The following is a 21325-nucleotide window of genomic DNA, read 5'->3' as shown; positions in this document are numbered from 1 at the left end:
ATATAACGGTACCTCCCAATATTCGGTATTTTGATGATCTTAGCGACATTATTAACCGGAGTGGAAATTTTTTATTTGAAGTTCGTAATGGATGCTACAGCCTAAGACAGAAAATTGTATGTGCAGGTCTACTTCTTCATATAGCTCCCATATAACGGTACCTCCCGATATTCGGTATTTTGATGATTTTAATGGCATTATTCACCGGAATTGTTTCAGATTTCGTATTTAGATTTTGTAATGGGAACTACAGTCTGTGCCAAAAAATGGCCTGTGCAAGTCTTCATATAGGCCCCATATATCAGTACCTGCCTATATTCGGTATTTTGACGATTTTATGTACAATATTCATCGAAATTGTTTGAAATTTCGTAGTTAAAATTCCTAATAGGTGACAGAAAATTGTCTATGCAGTCCAGATCTTCGTATAGCCCGATATAACGGTACCTCCCTATATTCGGTATTTTAATAATTTTAGCTACATTATTCACCAGATTTTTCCAAGTTCCGTATTTTAATATTGCAATGGCTTATGACAAAAGTTTCCTATTTTCGATATTTTTAAGATTTTAACAGAATTTTTAACGGATTTTATTTTTATTTTGCAAAATATAATATAATAAGGAATAAAGCTGAAATCTTTCAATTTGATATAGCTGTCACTCATGGTGTATGTGGTTAATACATGGAGGTGGTTTTGGAAATGTATAGCATAATTGCCCGAAAAGTATTAAAATGTACTAAATTTGGGTTTGGATAAAGGTATAGAGCTGAAATCCTGAATCTTGAAACAGATGTCACAGTTGTTGCCTGTGGTCAAGATATGGAAGTGGTTTTGCAAATCTGCACTATTATTGTACGAAAAGTACCAAGTGGTATTAAATTGGTTATTGGGTGAAAAGAATGAAGCCACAATCCCAAAATTCGATATCTCTCTTCGATATCTCTGTTGATATCTGGGATTGAGATATGGAGGTTATTTTGGAAATGTGTACCATAATTGAACGAAATGTACTAAATTTGATGTTGGGTGAAGGTATAGAGCTGAAATCCTTCAATTTGATATAGATGTCACTCCAGATGACTCTGCTTGAAATTTGGCGGTAGTTTGGAAGTGCCTCCTATATTTGTATGAAATGTACAAAATGGTACTAAAATTGGTATTGGGTAAAGGCATAGAGGTGGAATCTCGAAATATGATATTAGGGCCTTCCTTGATATCTGATATCCGCAAAGAAAGATCAAAATTGTCAAGGAAAATAATTTAATATATATGTATTGCAAACATCTTCAAACTTCATATATTTTTAAATATTTTTTCAGCCCACAATAGGTCAAAATTCTGGTTAACAGTAATAATTAATTATATACATATCCGATATTTTTATACCCTACACCACATAGTGGTAAGGGTATTATGTCTCTGTGCATTTGTTTGTAACATGGAGAAGGAAGCGAGATAGACCCAAACTTACTTTTGAGGATCTCCATAGAATCACTTTCTGAGTTAAATTATGCATGTCAGTCCGTCTGTCCATGTATTCTTGTGAACAAAATGCAGGTCGCATTTATTATTCGATTGAGATGAAATTTTCCAAATAACATTTGTTTGGCCTAAGGACGAACCCTATTGAAATTGGAGATAATCGGTAAAAATTTACATATAGCTCCCATGTATATCTTCGTCCGATTTGCCTTTTATTGTGCACCAAACGTGTAATATCAGCCCGAATTGTATGGAATTTTGTTCCCATATATATTGTTCATCCGATTTGTAATTTTTGTCCTGCCGCAATATGCACTCTGTAACAGCAATATTTGGGGAAATATATTAAATGCATCTCAGAAATACCTTTGCTAAATTTTATCGAGATCGATTCAGATTTGGATATAACTCCCATATATAACTTCTTCCGATTTACATTTTATTGTACACCAAATATCTAATATTTGCCCAAATGGGATGGAATTTGGCACATGCGGCCGAATTGAGTCTATAAGGAAGTATGTCAAATTTGGCGATCGGTTCAGATATAGCTATAGCTCCCATATATATTGTTCATCCGATTTGTTGAATTTGTGCCCCACAGCCGTAATATGCACTCCGTAAAAACGATATTCAGGGAAATGTATACAAATACAGCTCAGAAATATCTTTGTCAAATTTTATCGAGATCGGTTCAGATTTGGATATAGCTCTATATATCTGATTTCAAATTAATTTTGCACCAAATGGGCAATACAAGTCCGAATTTAAAAGATACAAATGCTTCGGCACATTAAGTCCTTTGAACTTTAAATAATAATTATAATCATAGCGAGTATGATTAAATTCTCCCATAAAAATTGTTATGTGGAGCTCTACTAAATTAGCAGAGTGGTGTAGGGTATCGTTAAGTCGGCCCCGCCCGACTTTAGGACTTTCTTTACTGGTTATTAAATGAAGCATATTGTATTATTTTTATCATATCATCATATTTTGTTTCAAAATGCAATTTATCGGATGACTTTTCTGGGTACAAATTTGCCACATCGCAATTTTTATATCAGACTTTGATCAGGTGCCAATACGGGCAATATTGGACCTCTCCTCGCCTTTGAGAAGAACATTCCACTGGAAAATATACTGAAAAGCATTGCAATACCTCAAATCTGTACAGATTAAACGTAATCAATGTGAATCCTAAAATACAAATTATTGCCTCATTTTGTTAAGAAAAGTGGTCAAATCCTTCAAAATCCTTTGATTTGGGAAGTGCCGTTATTTCTATGTTTATGGGTCTTTGTTGTTCTCTAACGATCAAGAAAACTTCATCCAGGATTATTTCTTCAATTTAGTATGAGTTTCTTATAGGGATAGGATCCTCGACATTCACATTCTTATCCAAATAATCGAATTCACATCAATTCAACCACTGTACGCTGGCGTTTCCTCGAACAGCAAGGGTATCATAAATTTCTATAAATCCATAAGCCCTTTATGGAAATACCAAAATTTCTTCGAATGTTTGTCAAAGAAAATTTTGAGAATGTTTTCAACAACAAAGTTCAATCTGACTACAATTAAAAAGTTTGCCACTTTACCAAGAGCTTCGTATGGGAAAACTTGTTATAAGTGATTAAAAATATGTATGCCCGCGCACACATATGTATGTGTGCATAGTCGTGTAATGGCAAACAAAACATATGCCACACAGACTCAAACACATACGCGCAATACATATCCTTCATATCCTCTTTGGCGAGGTTATGCAAAGATGCGGATGTGTGGGCTCACTTGTGGCATATACGATTTTGTATCAAAAGCCTGGGAGTAATTTCATTTAAGATATGCCAAAGATTAACTCTTGATTGTTGCCATTATGGTACGCCCAACCATCCCCATAAAATTCTACGAAGGAAATAAAATCGAATGCGAATGTGATTGTGAATGTGAAGAGAGTCACAAGAGTCTTGGCAATACAATAATCGGATTGTGTCAACATTGACATTTGCTACTTAAGCTTTAAATCGCTTTCGTTGGCTTTTTCGTTCTTCCAGCATCAGCAATTCCAGCAGTACGCCATTTTTTTTTTTTTGTAAATTCGCTTTTCATGAAGATTTTATATAGCCATTTGGTAAACGCCTACAATTACACCCGGCAAAGAAGTTTCTGCGGGTCATAACGACAATGATCAGTGTAAATGTTGACTTTTGTGACACATTTGATTACAATTCTCATTGGTATTATTTTAAAAGCTTGAGATTTGTTCGCTTTTTCGTCTCCTGTTTGTTAGTCGTGCGATTCAATCTTTTGTGAGCATATTTTCCTTTATGGTAATTTGAAATCAGCTTGTTCTTATAATGACAAGAATAAATGATGTCAACATTTAGTGTCTGCTTTTAGGAGGCATGAAATCAGCAGTATCTGTTGCCTGCCAAGTTTTGCAGTGATATGGGAAATTTAAAAAAAATCTACATAAAATGGCCATAAAATGTCTGGAAAATTTGTTAGAATTGTTAAAAACACATAAAGGCTATGTCTTTATATTGAACGCCAGTAACAATTTGCATTAGCAATTATTTGGGTAATACATTGTCACATATATACTAAATACTTCGACATGGTTTCATTTCAGTAAGTTAACAATCCATTGAAAATATGTGGCGGGAAATGGAGAACTCTGCAAGGTATTGAGAATTTGTTATATTGGATAAGTTTAAAATGTAAAATAATTCTATACCTCTAGTGGTAAGGGTGTGAGTCTTTGTGCATTTGTTTGTAACATGGAGAAGGAAGCGAGATAGACCCATATTTACTTTTGAAGATCTTCACAGAATCACTTTCTGAGTCGATTTATGCATGTCTGTCCGTCCGACCGTCCATGTATTTTTGTGAAAAAAATATAGGTTGCATTTATTATCCGATTGAAAAAAAAAAAAAAATTGCGAACAATGTTTGTTTAGCCCAAGGACGAACCCTATTGAAATTGGTGATAGTCGGACCAGATTTAGATATAGCTCCCATATATCTTCAACCGATTTCGGGTTAATTGTGTTCCAAATAATAAAAATGACCTGGATTTTAGCACATCCAACCGAATTCAGTCTGGAATCAAGTAAATCAAATTTGGGGAAAGTCGGTTCAGATATAGCTATAGTTTCAATTTATATGTTTCATCCGATTCGGTGTTTAATTCCCTCCCATGGGTAATATTCACTTCACAACAATTATACTTGATACCAGATATCAGATACAGCCCCGAAAAACCCCTGCCAAATTCTATCGAGATCGGTTCAGATTCGGATATAGGTCCAATATCACTCCAAAAGGTCCGAAATTTGGTATATGCCACCAAATTCAGTCTAAAAGCTAATACATCGAATTCGGAAAAAATTGATTCAGATATAGCTATAGCTCCTATATATAGGTTTCATCCGATTCGGTTTTTAAGTCCCCCACATTCGTAATATGAAGAATGAAGTTTTGTAGAACTCTGTTGTAACTCTGTCAAATTGTATCAAGATTGCTTCAGATTTAGATATAGCTCCCATATATCTTCAAACGATTTCGGGTTATGTGCTCCAAATAGCCAATATAAGTCCAAATGACTTGTATTTTGCTACATCCCACCGAATTCAGTCTAGAAGCAAGTAAATAAAATTTTGGGGAAGTTAGGTTCAGATATAGCTCCCATATATATGTTTCATCCGATTTGGGGGTTTAAGTTCCACACATTTTCCAAGTTTTATCGAGATCGGTTGAGATTTGGATATAGCTCCCATATATATCTTTATATCTAACATCAGCCCAAATGGACTGAATTTTGACAATTACGACTGAATTCAATAAACCAGTACTTCAAATTCGGTGTAAACCGGTTCAGATATAGCTTTAGCTCCCATATATATGTTTTATCCGATTTGGGGTTTAAAGTCCCTTGCAAGCGTAATATGCATCCCACAACAATGATCTCAGATTACGACTGCTCTGAAATAAGTGCATTAAATTTTGTCATATAGCTCCCATATTTACTTTTTTTGGATATAACTCCCATATATATCCCCAACCGATTTCGGGTTAATAGTGCACCAAATGACCAATATAAGTCCAAAAGTTCTAAAATTTGGTGTATCCGACCGAATTCAGTCTAAAAGCTAATACATCGAATTCGGAAAAAATTGGGAGCTATAGCTCCCATATGTAGGTTTCATTCCCCACATTCGTAATATGAAGTTTGGTATAAGATTTCAGATACAGCATAGAAATAACTCTGCCAAATTGTATCAAGATCGGTTCAGATTTGGATATAGCTCCCATATTCGGACAGATGTAACAAAATTCAGGACTTTTAGGCAGATATTCGCCATTTGGTGCACAATTAACCCCAAAATCAGTTGAAAATATAACTGATTTCGGGTTAATTGTGCACCAAATGGCGAATATCTGCCGAAAAGTCCTGAATTTTGTTACATCCGACCGAATTCAGTCTAGAAACAGGTACATCAAATTTGGATAAAATTGATATATTTTTTAATAAACTCCTTCTCATGCACTCTGTAGCAATATTATTTGGTATAAAATATTAAAATGTCTCCATCAAATTTAGTGAAAATCGACTCAGAATTAAATATGCCTCCCATATATTAGTTCCCTCCGAAACCAAGTTATAACCACTCTAAAGCCAAAGGTTGATTGGTGGTATGGTCTACTTCAAAGAAATTCCCAATATAATTTCTTTTGTTACGGGAGCTCTACCAAATATACATAGCGGTGTAGGGTGTCATACTTTCGACTTTTTATTACTGGTTAATTTAAAAAATGTTTTTTTTTTCTTTTTAATTTTCTATTCATATTAAACTTTCACCTTTAAAAAACAACCACTCAAATGAGTACATGTCATTTACATCCATATGACATGTTATAATTTGAATTTGTCTCCAAATGACATGTGACATTTCCTCCCCCAAAAAAGTATACCTTGCAAAAAAGCACACAACAGAGTTCCAGAGTATCATTTCAATTAATAAAGTTTGTAGATGAATGTGTTTTTTGTTCCTTTTTTCCATTTTCTTTTGCGTTGTCGAACGAACAACCAACAATGAAATGTTTACACATGTCAGGTTTTTCTATGGAAGCCTGGTAAAATTACAAAAGAAGCTGAATACAGAATGTGAAAGAAAAACAAAAGGAAAAAAATACATACATATGTATATATACAGTGGTGGCCAATACATATGCAACCTGAAATATTCTTTGGAAAAGGTTTTCATTGGCAAAGCTTCCCTTAAAGGCTTAGCATTTAGATAATGTAAACACAAAAAAATAGATAGAGAAAGAAAAAAGGAGGCTGTATTATTTTATGTTCCTCTTTGTTTCCTAAAAATGTTCATTAAAAATTCAAAAAGTCCTGATTCGTTCCAACAGTTCATGATAGGCCCTATTAGTACTCCAAATGAACAATTTGTTTAGATTGACAACATTTGTTAGTCAAAACTTTTTACGTCGTACTAAGTTTTCAGTCCTTCAAGGTTTTATATATTTTTCAGGTTTTTCCCTATTTCCAAATGAATAATCGGACAATATTTACCTTTTACACCAAAAAGTCTTCAAGATATTTCATTTCGAAGTTTAACATATGTAAACCATAGAAACCAACAATGACCTCAATATTAAATTTCGGAATTTCAGACCTGTGATTTCCCCCATTACCAAATTTAGTACCATTTAGTACAATTATGGTACGCATATATTACCAAATTTATCAAATTTATTGCTATTTAGTGCTCTTCGCACAATTATAGCACACATTTCCAAAACCACCTCCATATCTCGATCCCAGATACCAACGAAGACCTCAATATCAAATTAAGGTATTCCAGCTCTATCACTTCACCCAATATCCAATTTAGTACAACTTAGTACTTTTCGAAGAATTATAGTGCAAATTTCCAAATCCATCTCCATATCTTAACCTTAGATACCAACAGTGGCATCTATATAAAATTTCAAGATTGCGGCTCTATTTCTCCAGCCAATACCAAATTGAGTACCATTTAGTACTTTTCAAACAATTATAGTACACATTTCAGAAACAACCTCCAAAAGTCCAGGCTACACACGAACAATGATCGTTATACCGAATTTCAGATTTGAAGCACTACCTATTCAACTAATGTCAAATTATACCAAATATAGTTCTATTTAGTACTTTTCGTACATTTGTAGTACACAATTCCAAAACCACCTACCTACACAAAACAAAATTTCAAAATTTCAGCTTCATCCGTTCACCCAAACCGTTTCAAATATAGTACCATTCAGTACAGTTCACAAACTTAGTACACACTTCCAAAACCACCTTCTTATATTAAAATTATTTTCCAACTTTGATTCTCTTACCGAATTTATAGTTTTTAGCTCATATAATATCCAATGGTACCACTTTTGAAGTTTAGTACAATTTTAGAACTTAACCATAAAGTTTGAATTTCCGATAACGCTTTGGTACATCTATCTCTTTATCTATTTAAATATAGATATTTTGATGTTTTCATCACGTTTTTACATTGAGTTTTTTAAAGCAAAGAAATAGTCTATTTTAAAATAGCCATAACTCCTTAAATATTGACATTTCGGTATTTTCAGCACGTTTTTGCATTGAGTTTTTAAAGCAGAGAAATAGGCTATTTCAAACTGACCATAAATCCTTAAATATTGACATTTCGGGGGTTTTAGCAAGTTTTTACATTAAGTTTTTAAAGAGGAAAAAATAGGCTATTTCAAAATGGCCATAACTCCTTAAATATTGACATTTCGGGACTTTCAGCACGGTTTTGCATTGAATTTTTTAAAGCAGAGAAATAGACTATTTTAAAATGGCCATAACTCCTTAAATATTGAAATTTCGGGATTTTAAGCATTAAGTTTTTTAAGAGGAAAATTTGCCTATTTTAAAATGGCACTTCATCAGTGTCTCTCATTCCAAAATTTTGAATTCTAGCTCATTCCGTTTGTCCAGTAAAAAGTATTCAGTTTTTCGGACATTTTAGTACTTTTTGTATCATTTTAGTATGAGTTTCCAAAAAACCTTGCTTTTCACACGCCTACGCACCAAGACTCACCCTCGTTCAAAAAAGTGGAGAGTGGTGTAATGTAAAAATTTATTGGCATGACTGTGATAAAAGACAACCTGACGAGAAGAATCTGGAAGCTGCAACAGTTAACAACAAATCGCTAATTTTCATTAATAGTGACACACTATTTTCAGAATGTTTAACAGTTGGTCCAAGGATTGGCCACATTTTCCCCGGTGCTGCTTGGACTTTTCACTGGCAATCTATCCTAGTTTTACCTGAACCTGAATCTACGAATTAATTAGTTTTTGGAAACATATCTTTTAAATATCTATAATGGCCCTAACCGATTTTATTAGTTCCTCGTAGGTTTCTTTTGCAATACAACTAAAGCACTTATAAACATACAAAATATTTTTAGATATTTATTGATTATGATATTTCCAAAGCGATTTAAAATTTGTATCTATGTATTCAAGAACCTTTTTTCGAGAAAGACAAATAATACAAAGACCATTGAAAATATTCGGATATTGTCAATGGCAAAAATACTAATTTGATTGTAGCAAATTCCTGCTATGCATCTATGTCGAATCGAAGGACTACCATAGCAATATTTGCCATTTTTTGTGGCTTATTTTTAAATCCACCCCTATGTCAAACATTTTTTAGGGCCATAGACAAAGAAATTGATTGTCAACGATGTGTATAAATATTTCATCATTTATTGGTCCTATATAATATGACAAATGTTCCAAACCAATCTTTAAGTTATAAATAATGACACCCAAAGGAACCATAATCAAATAAAAAATTGCTATGGGAAACATTGTGCATTTTTTTTGTAGCCCACAATTCAGTAGAACAAATCAATATTTATTATCCTTACCTACTTCAAACTTTAATAAAGTTTTGAGGAAATGATAAATATTATAAAATATTTTAATTTTCAGTAATTGAAGAAGAAATTTTAATTTATAGGAAAAATATGCATGTTGTTATAAGAAACATTGGCTGTCTGGATTCTTTATAAAGAAAATGAAACGTATGGGAACTTAATTTTTTTCTTATAAAAGAAATAGCCGTAAATAGAAGGGAAAAAGTAGGAAGTAGAAAAAATAAAATCAGGGATAGAGTTAAATATGTTGGCTTAAAAACAGGATCGAGAACATTGGTATATCTAAATCTGAACCGATCTTAATAAAAGTTGCCAGGGGTATTTTCGAGGTACCAAATATCATTGTTGTGTAGTGCACATTACGCATGTGAGGGACTTAAAATCCCAAATCGGATGAAACATATATATGGGAGTTACAGGTATATCTGAACCGATTTTCACCAAATTTGAAGTCTTTATTTCTAGGATGAATTCAGACGGGATTTGCCAAGATTCAGTTCATTTGGGCTGTTATCAGCCATTTTATACACAATGAACCTGATATCGGATAAAGATATTTATAGAAGCTATATTCAAATCTAATCCGATATCGATAAAATTTGACAGAGGAATTTGAGGCTTGAATCTGATATCAAATATAATTCTTGTAGAGTATATGCGAGGGACATAAAAGCCAAATCGGATGAAACATATATATGGGAGATATAGCTACATTAGAAGTTTGAAAAACCAGTCAAAAAGTAGATAATTTTGCCGATGAATGTATACCTTCAGCTATTGTCCATTTACTTAAATATATTTTGACATCTGATATTATTATTCCTAATATTGATTGGGGGAGGTCCCGAAGGAGTAGGCCAACATTGTCCAACTTCTTTCTGATATAAATATTACAACGTGATATATTGGGATTATATCGACTTCTTTCTTCACTTGATATGAGTTGTATGATAATTTTTAGTGGACCAAAGTATTCCATTTCATCTAATACTAATAAAAATATTGGAATTTGCAAAATATAAGGAAAATCGAACATTTCTTTCCAATTTTTTTGGCGAACAATTGAAAATCAAAATTTGATTCTTTTTATTGGTGGAGGGCGGTATGGTAGTTTGTATCACAAAAAGTGGGTAGAAAAATCCCATATTCGCATCAGATCTCTTGTTGAGGAATATATTTAAATATACCAGGTTTGAACAAGTTATGAGAGATAAAATTATTTAAAATCGCGATCCTTTGTGGGGGAGGTAGCGGGTAGGCCGATATCTACCATCTTAACACCATATCTTTTTCAGTAGACATATTGAGATGTGTGAAATTTTAAGAGAATCGCATGATATTTTCGCATTTTATGGGCGCTTTGATATTCAAAATGTTGACGCCTTGTGGGGCAGGTACTAGAAGAAGTGGATAAATATATCTCATATACACACCAGATCTTGTGCTGACAGAAATATGAGGATGTGTGACACTTGAAGAGATTAGGATGCTTATTTCGCAAATTTATGAAAGATGTAATTATTCAAAATTTTGACCCGTTGTGAAGGAGGTACCAGAAGTCTTATGTTAATCGAAATATTGGGACGTGCCAAGTTTGAAAATAATCAAATGCTTATTTCGTATTTTCTGAACTTCGTTGTTATTCAAAATATTGACATTTTTGAGTGGGAGGTACCAAAAGTGGTGGATCGATATCTTCACACCAGATCTTTTACTAGTAGAAATATTGGGATATGCGAAATTTTCAAATTTCATTATGTCTAATCTTATGTTAATAAAAATATTGGATTGTGTGCAGTTTGAAAACAATCGAACTCACATTGTATATGAGTTATAATTATTCAATATTTTGACTTTTGTGGGGGAGGCGTGGACCGATATTGTACATTTCCGAAACTGCACTACCACTACCAAAAATATTTGGATTTGCCAAGTTTTCACAAAATCGAATGACCCTTTCCCTTTCTCTTAGGAAAATTATTTTCTTTGAACGTTTTGGCAGTATCAAATGATCAGAAATGATATATACCCTCAGTAGCCGTATAGATGAGGGTATATAATAAACATTTTACACCCCACAAAGTATACATATATTCTTGATCAGCATAAAATTATACATAGATTTAGCGATGTCCGTCCGTATGTGGAAATCACTCACTACCTCTCTATATTCGGTATTTTGATATTTTTGCCACAATTATTTACTGGATCGGTTCAGATATAGCTATAGCTCCCATATATATGTTTCATCCGATTTGGTATTAAGTCCCTCAAATTCGTAAAATGCACGATACAAGAATAATATTTGGTACCAGATATCAGATGCAGCCAAGAAATAGCTGTTTTCAATTTTATGAAGATCGGTTCAGATTTGGGTATAGCTCCCATATATATCATTATCCGAAACCAGGTTTATGACTAATATTAGCCCAAAATGGAGTGAATTTTCGCAATTCAGCCGAGTTTAGCATAGAAGCAAGAATTTCAAATTTGCCCCCATATATATGTTTCATCCGACTTTGTGTTTAAATATCCAACTGTCGGAATATGCACTCTACCATAATCATATTTTGTACCAGATATCTCATAGAGCTCAGAATTGCCCAATATAAACCTTTCTTTTACGAGAGCTCTACTGAATACCATTCTTTACTGGTTTACATCAGGGATCAATTATTTCAATTACACGTCTCGTACGTCACTTCGAAACGTTTAAAAACATATTTACAGTTATGTCCATTTAAGGTGCAATTTGGTTTTGGTTGCTTGGTAACTTTTAGCCCAGCCTGTATATTATCGGCGTACCTGGTTCGCCATACTCTTAAACTTACATAGAACGAAATTTAGGTTTAAGATTGCCTTACAAATTGGATTTTGGCAGAATTAACATTTATTGCATTTATGTGATCAAGTAGCTTGTTGTCAAATGATAACAGCATTCTCAAAAGAAGTGTTGTCATCTAGACAACTGCCGAAAAGGGGAAAGAAAATACAATTTCAAACATTAATCCACAATTCACCAAAAAAAAATCAAATCAAAAAGCGAAAAGGGAAATAAAAGGTTGTTGATAAACGAAAACGGTATACCAATAAGAAACAACACAGAACTTCTTCACAAAGATCAGAATATAAATCAAGGTATGTAATCCCAAGTAAACTGATGTTATGCCTGCACACACACACAACGAGGCCTTTCTATTTACATACAAATTTATTTGCCAAAGGTATTAGCCAATAACTTTGATATTTAAACAGGACAACAAGGGTCCTGCATAATTTTGCGGCAAATGAATTCAAGTATCGAACAAAATAAAATGAATGTTCAAAGGTCTACCTGTACGAAATGAACTTAATAATATTAAATTCATTTAGTTTATCGACATGCCTGTGTGTTGGCTGGCCATTGTCCTTGGGTTTTGTTTTGTTGAAAAATAATATTAACATCCTTTTTGGGGATATTTGTGTATAACGCCCCGGAGGCAACATTTAATATACAATGGAATTTACAACAAATAAACTTACCCGAATTCTTCGCATGGCCTGTACAATCTCAGCACGTGTGTTTGGGCGGGGTACCTCCTCCCAACCCACAAACTGAAAGAGAGAAGAAAAGGAAATAAAGATATCAAATTAAATTTATAGTTCGGGTGGGCGGAGTTGGATGGGCAAAATGTAAAATTTCAATACGCTACTGAGTTAAGATTTTATTCAAAAACGGGTCTGACAATTTCTGCTTGTAGTCGATCCGCAAAAACCACACATGTCAAACATAAATCTTTAGAAATGCTAATGTTAGATAAGAGAATAACAGGGCAATCGGTGGTGGTGGCATACAAAAGATATGGAAATTTAAGATAAGACCTTAACTATTTGTAAGAATATAGGGGAATGAATGAATACGGGAGAATAACAGGTTAACATACTCAACTTTATGATTAATTAAAACTTGTGCAAATTAAAACCTTTCTGAATACAAATGCTGACAGAGTTTGACAGTCATTGAAAGTAGCCGTCCTGTTGATAACCCAGCAAGAATATCGTAACAAAAGGAAGCATTGCAAAAGTCCATAGTTTTAATTGCGTCTTCTATTGTATTCATTGATTTTTATACCCTCATCCATATGGCTAGAGAGGGTATATATCATTTGATGATATATACCCTCTGACGTGCCTCATCGGAAAATCGCTTTTAGACTCTAGGTCCCTTAGATCAAATCCGTTTCAGGACATTTGTAGTCGATCTGGCGATGACCGTCACTCCGTCTGGCTGGCTGATGCGCACGATAACTCTCGAATGGAGTATCCGATTTGGTCTAAACTTGGTACATCGTAATATCATTGTCAAACTTACATCGAGTATTAAGATAAGCAGTATCGGTCCAAAGCAAAGGTCGAAATTTTCAAAAAAAAAAATTTTTTTTTTCTGCACAGAAAGAGAATGGATAATTCGATTTGGCTCCAACGTTGCAAATCCTAAGTGACTAAATGGAAAATTTTGGTCCATTCCATCAAATGCCTTCCCCACACAGGGTCATAATTTTAACTCTTATAAAATGTACTATAAGAGTCCGATTGTCTTCAAACTGCACGTATTAAAATATTGTTATTAACCTAAAATTTAATGTCAAGATGGGGAATATCGGTCCATTCCTTCGGCTACCTCCTTCACAAAGTATCAAAATTTTGAATATAAATGGCGCTCATAAAACACGACATTAACATCCGATTTCAATCGGACTTGGCACATCCCAATATTTCTATCAACACAAGATCTGTTATAAATACGGTAGAGATCGGAACATTCCTTCTGGTACCTCCCCCACCAAAACTCGAAATTTACTCAAAAACTCGAAATTCGATTCCATTCGGACTTGGCACATCTCAATATTTCCATCAATTCCTTTTCCATTTATATCATATTTTTTAGTTCCGATACGAAACGGTCAATATTGGCCATTCCTTCGGAACCTACGCCATAGAGGGTAAACATTTTGAGTAATCATAGCAAAAGTCAAAATATATTTAAATAATTGAACATTGACTGAAGGTATACAACCGTCGGCAAAACCGACTGATACTTTTTAACTTGTTCGATTAAGAATTCGTAGCTTTTTGTAGGCTTTTGATTTGGGATTAGGTAGAAGCTAAGATTTGGCGAAGAGCTAGTATTTTTCTGCAATCAGGTCTTGGTTACACCAGCCCACCGTCGCAGCATCTTTGAAGCAGTACGGACCAATGACACCACCAGCTCATAAACCGCCCAAAACTGTAATATTTTCTGGATGCATTTGTAGCTTTTCTAATACTTCTAGCTGGCTTTCACTGCAAAATCGACAATTCACACTGAACACAATTGAAATGGAAGAAGAGCCCGATGAAAATGTCTGTACTTCATTGGAATCGATAAAAATTATGTGGTTTAAAAACAAGTAAAAAAGTAATAAGTTCGGCCGGTCCGAATTTAGAATACCCTCCACTATTTGGAAGAAATTTGAAAATTTTCAAAAAAAAAAAAAAAAAAAGAAAAATACTGTCCAAATCATAAAAATACCTTATATAGAGAGTTACTATTATAATGCGGCCTATACGAACGCGGAGACCTGCATAGGCACATTTTGTCATAGGCCTTTACAATATTCAAATACGAAACATGAAAAAATTCCAGTAAACAATATCGCAAAAATATCAAAATACCGAATGTACCGTTATATGGGGGCTATACGAACGCTTGGACCTGCATAGGGAAATTTCCGTCACAGGTCGTAGTACCCGTTAGGAATTGCAAATGCGAAATTTTAAACAATTTTAAAATTCACTAAAATCATCAAAATACCGAATATAATGAGGTTAGGTTATATGGGGGTATACGAAAATGTGGACCTGCATACGGAATTTTCTGTCACAGGCTTATAGTATTTATGCAACTACGAAATTTTAAACAGTTAGCATCATCAAAATACCGAATAAAGGGAGGTATTGTTGTATGAAGGCCCATACGAAGACGGGTTTCTGCGTAGGCAAATTTTGTCATCCTCCATTACAATATTCAAATACAAAACTGGAAAAAAATCCGGTAAATAATGTCGCAAATAAAAAACAAAATACCACAAATTGGGAGGTACCGTTATGCGGGGGCAATACGAATTTTCCGTCACAGGCCGTAGTACCCGTTAGGAACTGCAAATAATAATTTGAAACCATTTCTGTGAATAATGTCGCTATAATCATCACAATGCCGAATATAAGCAGGTACTATACAAAGATCTGGACCTGCATACGCAATTTATTACCTAAAGTACCTTTTAAGAAGTGCACGAGATTTGAAACAATTCCGGTGGATAATATAGTTAAAATCATCAAAATGCCGAATACAGGGAGTTGCCGTTATGTGGTACCAAAATGTGGACCTATATAACCCACTTACAAAACCAAAAGTAAAAGTAAAAACATACATCTGAGTACATTTTTATCACCCTACTTAATTTTGTTCGGAAGCTACAGTGATTTCCACAGACGGAGAGATGGACAGACAGGCGGACGGACGGATATAGAATTTTATGCTTATCAAGAATATATAAACTTTGTGGGGTCGAAAATGAAAAAGTATATTTGGAGGTGTTACAAACAAAATGACAAACTTAATATACCCTCCATGCTATGGTGGAGGGTACACAATATGATCAGGTCTATACGTTTTGTAACTAAAATTCTTCTTCATGTCATATTTCAAAATGTTCGCATGCAACGGCATGCAAATCATCATCACCATCGTTCAACACAAAAAGGTCTTACCGCATCCACCCCTTTTTCATTCATCCATCTTTTCAGATTGTGGTCTACTGGGCTAATACCTTAACAAAACTGACCAAATATCAGCTCCAACTACGGCCGTTTCGACCCCTAACCATCGACCTAACTGTGAATTATCCATTCATGGGAATGAATGTACTGCCCTGATTCATTGCATAATCTGAGTAAAACTCATCACACAAAGCCTTCAACCTGAACCAAAAATAATTAAGGAAAATAAATACCGACCTTAGCACTATCACAATGGCCATTGTGGTTGTATTCATTTTTTGAAAGTATTGTCAAAGGATTCTATTGGATTTAATGGATACTATGGAAGGGATAATATATAAACCGAAAAATTCAATCAATCTCCAGGAAAGCGGAAAGCCTAAGAACAATCGAAAATAAAACAATAGGAAAAACTAAAAAAAAAGGAAATCAATCAAAGGTTATGCCAGCCTTTTCTTAACCAAAATCTAGGTGTTAAAGAAACCATGAATAGTCCAATACAAATGAACAAATCTAGGGGTTAAGACAACTGAACTGAACTGAACAACAACTAAGGCTGTCAATTGTAATTTCCTCTTTCTCCCCTGTTCATGCACCATGGGTTTCATTCAAATCCTTTGAGCAGTGGCAGCAGCAAGTGTTCAGGCATAGAGGCGTTAAGTGGTACAACAATGGCGAGCCCGATGATGATGACGATGATTCGTCAATGGTTCAATGATTTCATTCACTGTGAAGGATTTCTCCATTCTTTCCTTTTTCTTTCGGCGTAAGAATTTTTGTTCTCTCGCCTGAAGAGCTTTAAAGAAAATGTTCAAGTGTAAATCATTGAAATCATGGTGTGCTTTTTTCGTAGACACTGAGTCCTTGGCTTAGATGATTTACCACTCAAGGTCTGGGTGGAACAGACGGCGCCGAAGAAGGAAGAGGACATTCACACCAATTCTCTACCAAAATAAATGGCTATATCATGTTGTTATGAAATTCGGGATTATATTTCAAGTGCCTAAAAACATCTGCCATTGGAATATTCTCCCAAACACTTTAAGTAATACCCTCTTAAGCAATTTAAAACTTTAAGGATATCATTTTGAAATAAATTGTTTTTGGTTTGATGTTGAAATGTATTTGTTTACCAGATACAATTGTAAGAATTTAAATAAGTTTTCCACTTTTTTTGCACACAGAGCTCTTGGGGGCTCTTTTGTTAAAAATGTTGTTAACATGTTAAAATTCGAATAACAAGAAGTTAAAAAACTCACACTTCATACATTTGAACAACTCTTAAAATATTTGGAACATTTAGAATAAACTGACAACATAAAGATTGTAAGGAGTGACTTTTTGGCAACACTGGCTTAAATAGCTCACACATGTTTCGTGTTTTGTTTCACTGTCAAGCATCATCAGTTTGGTCTATAATTGAACCATATATTGTCTTAAAAACCGAAGAATACTGGCAAATCATTGAATTTTATTATCACAAATAACCAGTAAGGAAAGCTCAAAAGTCGGGCGGGGCCGACTATATGATACCCTACACCACTATGCATATTTAGTAGAGCTCTCGTAAAAAGGTTTATACAGGGCATTTCAGAGCTCTATGAGATATTTGGTACAAAATCTATCTAATTCTATCTAATTCTATAGCTATCTCTGAACCGGGTTTCTCCAAATTTTACGTATTAGCTTCTAGACTGAATTCGGTCTTATGTACGAAAATTCAGGTGATTTGGGCTGATATTGACCATTTAGTGCACATTTAACCCGAAATCGGATGAAGATATATATGGGAGCTATATCCAAATCTGAACCGATTTCGATAAAATTTAAAACAGCTGTTCCTGTGCTCCATCTAATACCTGGTACCATATATCACGGTTGTGGAGTGAATATTACGAATGTATGGGACTAAAACACTAAATCGGATGAAACATATATATGGTTGCTATATCTATATCTGAACCGATTTTCACTAAATTTGATATACTTGCTTCTAGGCTGAATTTGGTCCGATGTACTAATATTCAGTCCATTTGGACTTATATCGGTCATTTGGTGCACAATTAACCCGAAATCGGATGAAGTTATATATGGGAGCTATATCCAAATCTGAACCGATTTCGATAAAATTACAAACAGCTATTTCTGGGCTGTATCTTATATCTGGTACCAAATATCATTTTTGTGGAGTGCATATTACGAATGTGCGAGGCTTAAACACCAAATCGGATAAAATATATATATGGGAGCTATAGCTGTTTCTGAACCGATTTTCTCCAAATTTGTTGTATTTGCTTTAAGGCTAATCTCGGTCATATGTGCCAAAATTCGGGCCATTTGGGCTGATATTGGCCATTTGGTGGTCAATTAACCCGAAATCGGATGAAGATATATATGGGAGCTATATCCAAATCTGAACCGATTTCGATAAAATTTAAAACAGCTATTTCTGTGCTCCATCTAATACCTGGTAACAAATATCACGGTTGTGGAGTGCATAGTAGGAATATGAGGGACTTAAAGATCAAATCGGATGAAAGATATATATGGGAGCTATAGCTATATCTGAACCGATTTTCTCCAAATTTGATAAACTTGCTTCTAGGCCGAACTCGGTTGTTTGTGCCAAAATTCAGGTAATTTGGACTGATAGTGAACATTTGGTGCTCATTTAACCCGAAATCGGATGAAGATATATATGGGAGCTATATCTAAATTTGATCCGATTCTCACCAATTTCAATAGGGTTCGTCCTTGGGCCAAAAAAAGATTGTTTGGAAAATTTCATCTCAATCGGATAATAAATGCGACCTGCATTTTGTTCACAAGAATACATGGACAGACGGACGGACAGACGGACGGACATGCATAAATCGACTCAGAAAGTGATTCTATGAAGGTTCTCAAAAGTAACTATGGGTCTATCTCGTTTCCTTCTCCATGTTACAAACAAATGCACAAAGACATAATACCCTTACCACTATGTGGTGTAGGGTATAAAAACGCATCAGTCGGTTATGCCTACAAATGTATACCCTCAGTCAATGCTCGATTATTTAAATATATTTTGACTTCTGTTATTATTATCCAAATTTTTGAACCTCTATGGAGTGGGTTCCGAAGGAATGGACCAATATATTCCATTTCGTATCGGACCTAAATAAATATTATATAAATATTGTGGAGTGCCTGGTTTGAACTGTATTGGTTACTTCCTTCACTTTATATGAGATATGTGATAATTTTTGGAAAATGTTAAAATGTGCGTGTGGTACCGGATATGGTCGACCGAAGCAGTAATTACAAGAAGCAAGTAAAAAAGATGTAAGTTCGGCCGGGCCGAACTTTGAATACCCTCCGTTACCCACCATTTGGAACGAATTTGGCAATCCTCAAAAACAATAAAATCCGTTAAAAATTCTGTTAAAATTTAAAAAATACCGAATGTACCTGTTACATTAGGGTCTATACGACGACATGGATCTGCGTAGGTAACTTTTGTCATAGGCCATTACAATATTCAAATGCGAAACTTAAAAAAAATCGGTGAATAATGTAGCTAAAATCATCAAAATACCGAGTATCGGGAGGTACCGTATATGGGGGCTACACGAAGACGTTGACCTGCACAGACAATTTTCTGTCTTAGGCTGTAGCATCAATTACGAAATTCAAATGCCAAATTTGAAACAAATCCGATGAATATTGTCGCAAAAATCATCAAAATACCGAATATCGGAAGGTACCGTTATATGGGGACTATACTAAAATGTGGACCTACATTGCCCATTTTCAATACCAAAAGTCCAGCAGGTTTGAGTCCAATTTTATCAATCTACTTCAATTCGTTGGGTAGCAAGAGTGATTTCCACAGAAGGACGGATATCGCTAAATCGATATAGAATTTTATGCTGATCAAGAATATATATACTTTGTGGGGTCTAAAATGTATATTTTGAGGTGTTACAAATGAAATGACAAACTTAATATACCCTCCATACTATGGTGGAGGGTATAAAAAAAAACATTTATATCCAGTTTAACGGGAAATCATAAATTCCATATTCATCTAAGGTTTCTGGCTGAGAGAAATATTTAGCTATAGCAAGTTGTAAAGAATCGCTGGCTTATTTCGCAAGTTATGACAGATATATGCATTGAAAATTCTCACCCTTTGTGGGTGAGATAATAGAAGCGGTTCGCAGATATCTACTATCTTCACAACAGATCTTGCGTTAGCAAAAATATTTGCTTTTGTGAAATTTGAAGAAAACCGGATGCTTATTTCGTTTTATCTGACCATCTTTATACCCCCTTTGTGGGGGAGGTACCAGAAGGAGTGGACCGATATATTCCATCTTAACGCCAGATCTTGGATTAATAACAATATTATGATATGTGAAATTTAAAGACAATCGGACTCTTACATCACACTTTATAAGAGTTATGTTTATTCAAAAATTTGACCCCTTGTGGGGGTGGTGCTTGATGGAGAGGATCGATATTATGTATATTTGCACCTGACCTAGAACTGACGGAAATATTATGATTTGCAAAGTTGGATCAAAATCGGATTATCGATACTCTTTCTGTTCAGATTTTTTTTTGGAAATTTCGACCTTTTGTAGGGGAGGTATCAGAAGGGGAGGTATCACCTGACCTAGCACTGACACAAATATTAAGATTCGGAATGTTGGAGCAATATCGGATTATCCTTTCTCTTTCTGTGCAGAAAATATATATTTTGAAAATGTCGATCTTTTGTGGAGGAGGTACGCAAGATCTTGGGTTTATAAAAATATAGTATGAAATTTGAAGACAATCGGATTCTTACATCTGATTTTATAAGAGTTTTAATTATTCAAAATTTTGACCCTTTTTGTGGGAGGTACTGGATGGAGTGGGCCGATATATTCCATCTTTGCACCTGACCTAGAACTCATGCAAATATTAGGATTTGCAAGGTTGGAGCAAAATTGGATTATCCTTTCACTTTCTGTGCAAAAAATATATTTTTTGAAAATTTCGGCCTATTGCGGGGGGAGGTACCAGTAGGAGTGGACCGATATT

At 34.4% G+C, this 21325-nt stretch overlaps 1 protein-coding gene across 2 annotated transcripts in view; it reads right to left on the bottom strand.

The window, feature by feature from the left end:
- The window catches only part of LOC105262348 (capon-like protein), a 463665-nt gene that overhangs the window by 102383 nt on the left and 339957 nt on the right, over positions 1–21325 (bottom strand). For both annotated transcript variants that reach the window (XM_059118433.1, XM_059118432.1), the window contains exon 3: positions 12977–13048. In XM_059118433.1, coding sequence (XP_058974416.1) covers positions 12977–13048 — 72 coding nt within the window. The remainder of the gene's footprint in view (positions 1–12976; positions 13049–21325) is intronic.

This window comes from Musca domestica, unplaced genomic scaffold, assembly GCF_030504385.1.
Source record: "Musca domestica strain aabys unplaced genomic scaffold, Musca_domestica.polishedcontigs.V.1.1 129, whole genome shotgun sequence".
Taxonomy (NCBI): domain Eukaryota; kingdom Metazoa; phylum Arthropoda; class Insecta; order Diptera; family Muscidae; genus Musca; species Musca domestica.
The sequence above is the reverse complement of the archived record's forward strand: the minus strand, read 5'-3'. Positions and strand labels throughout refer to the sequence as shown.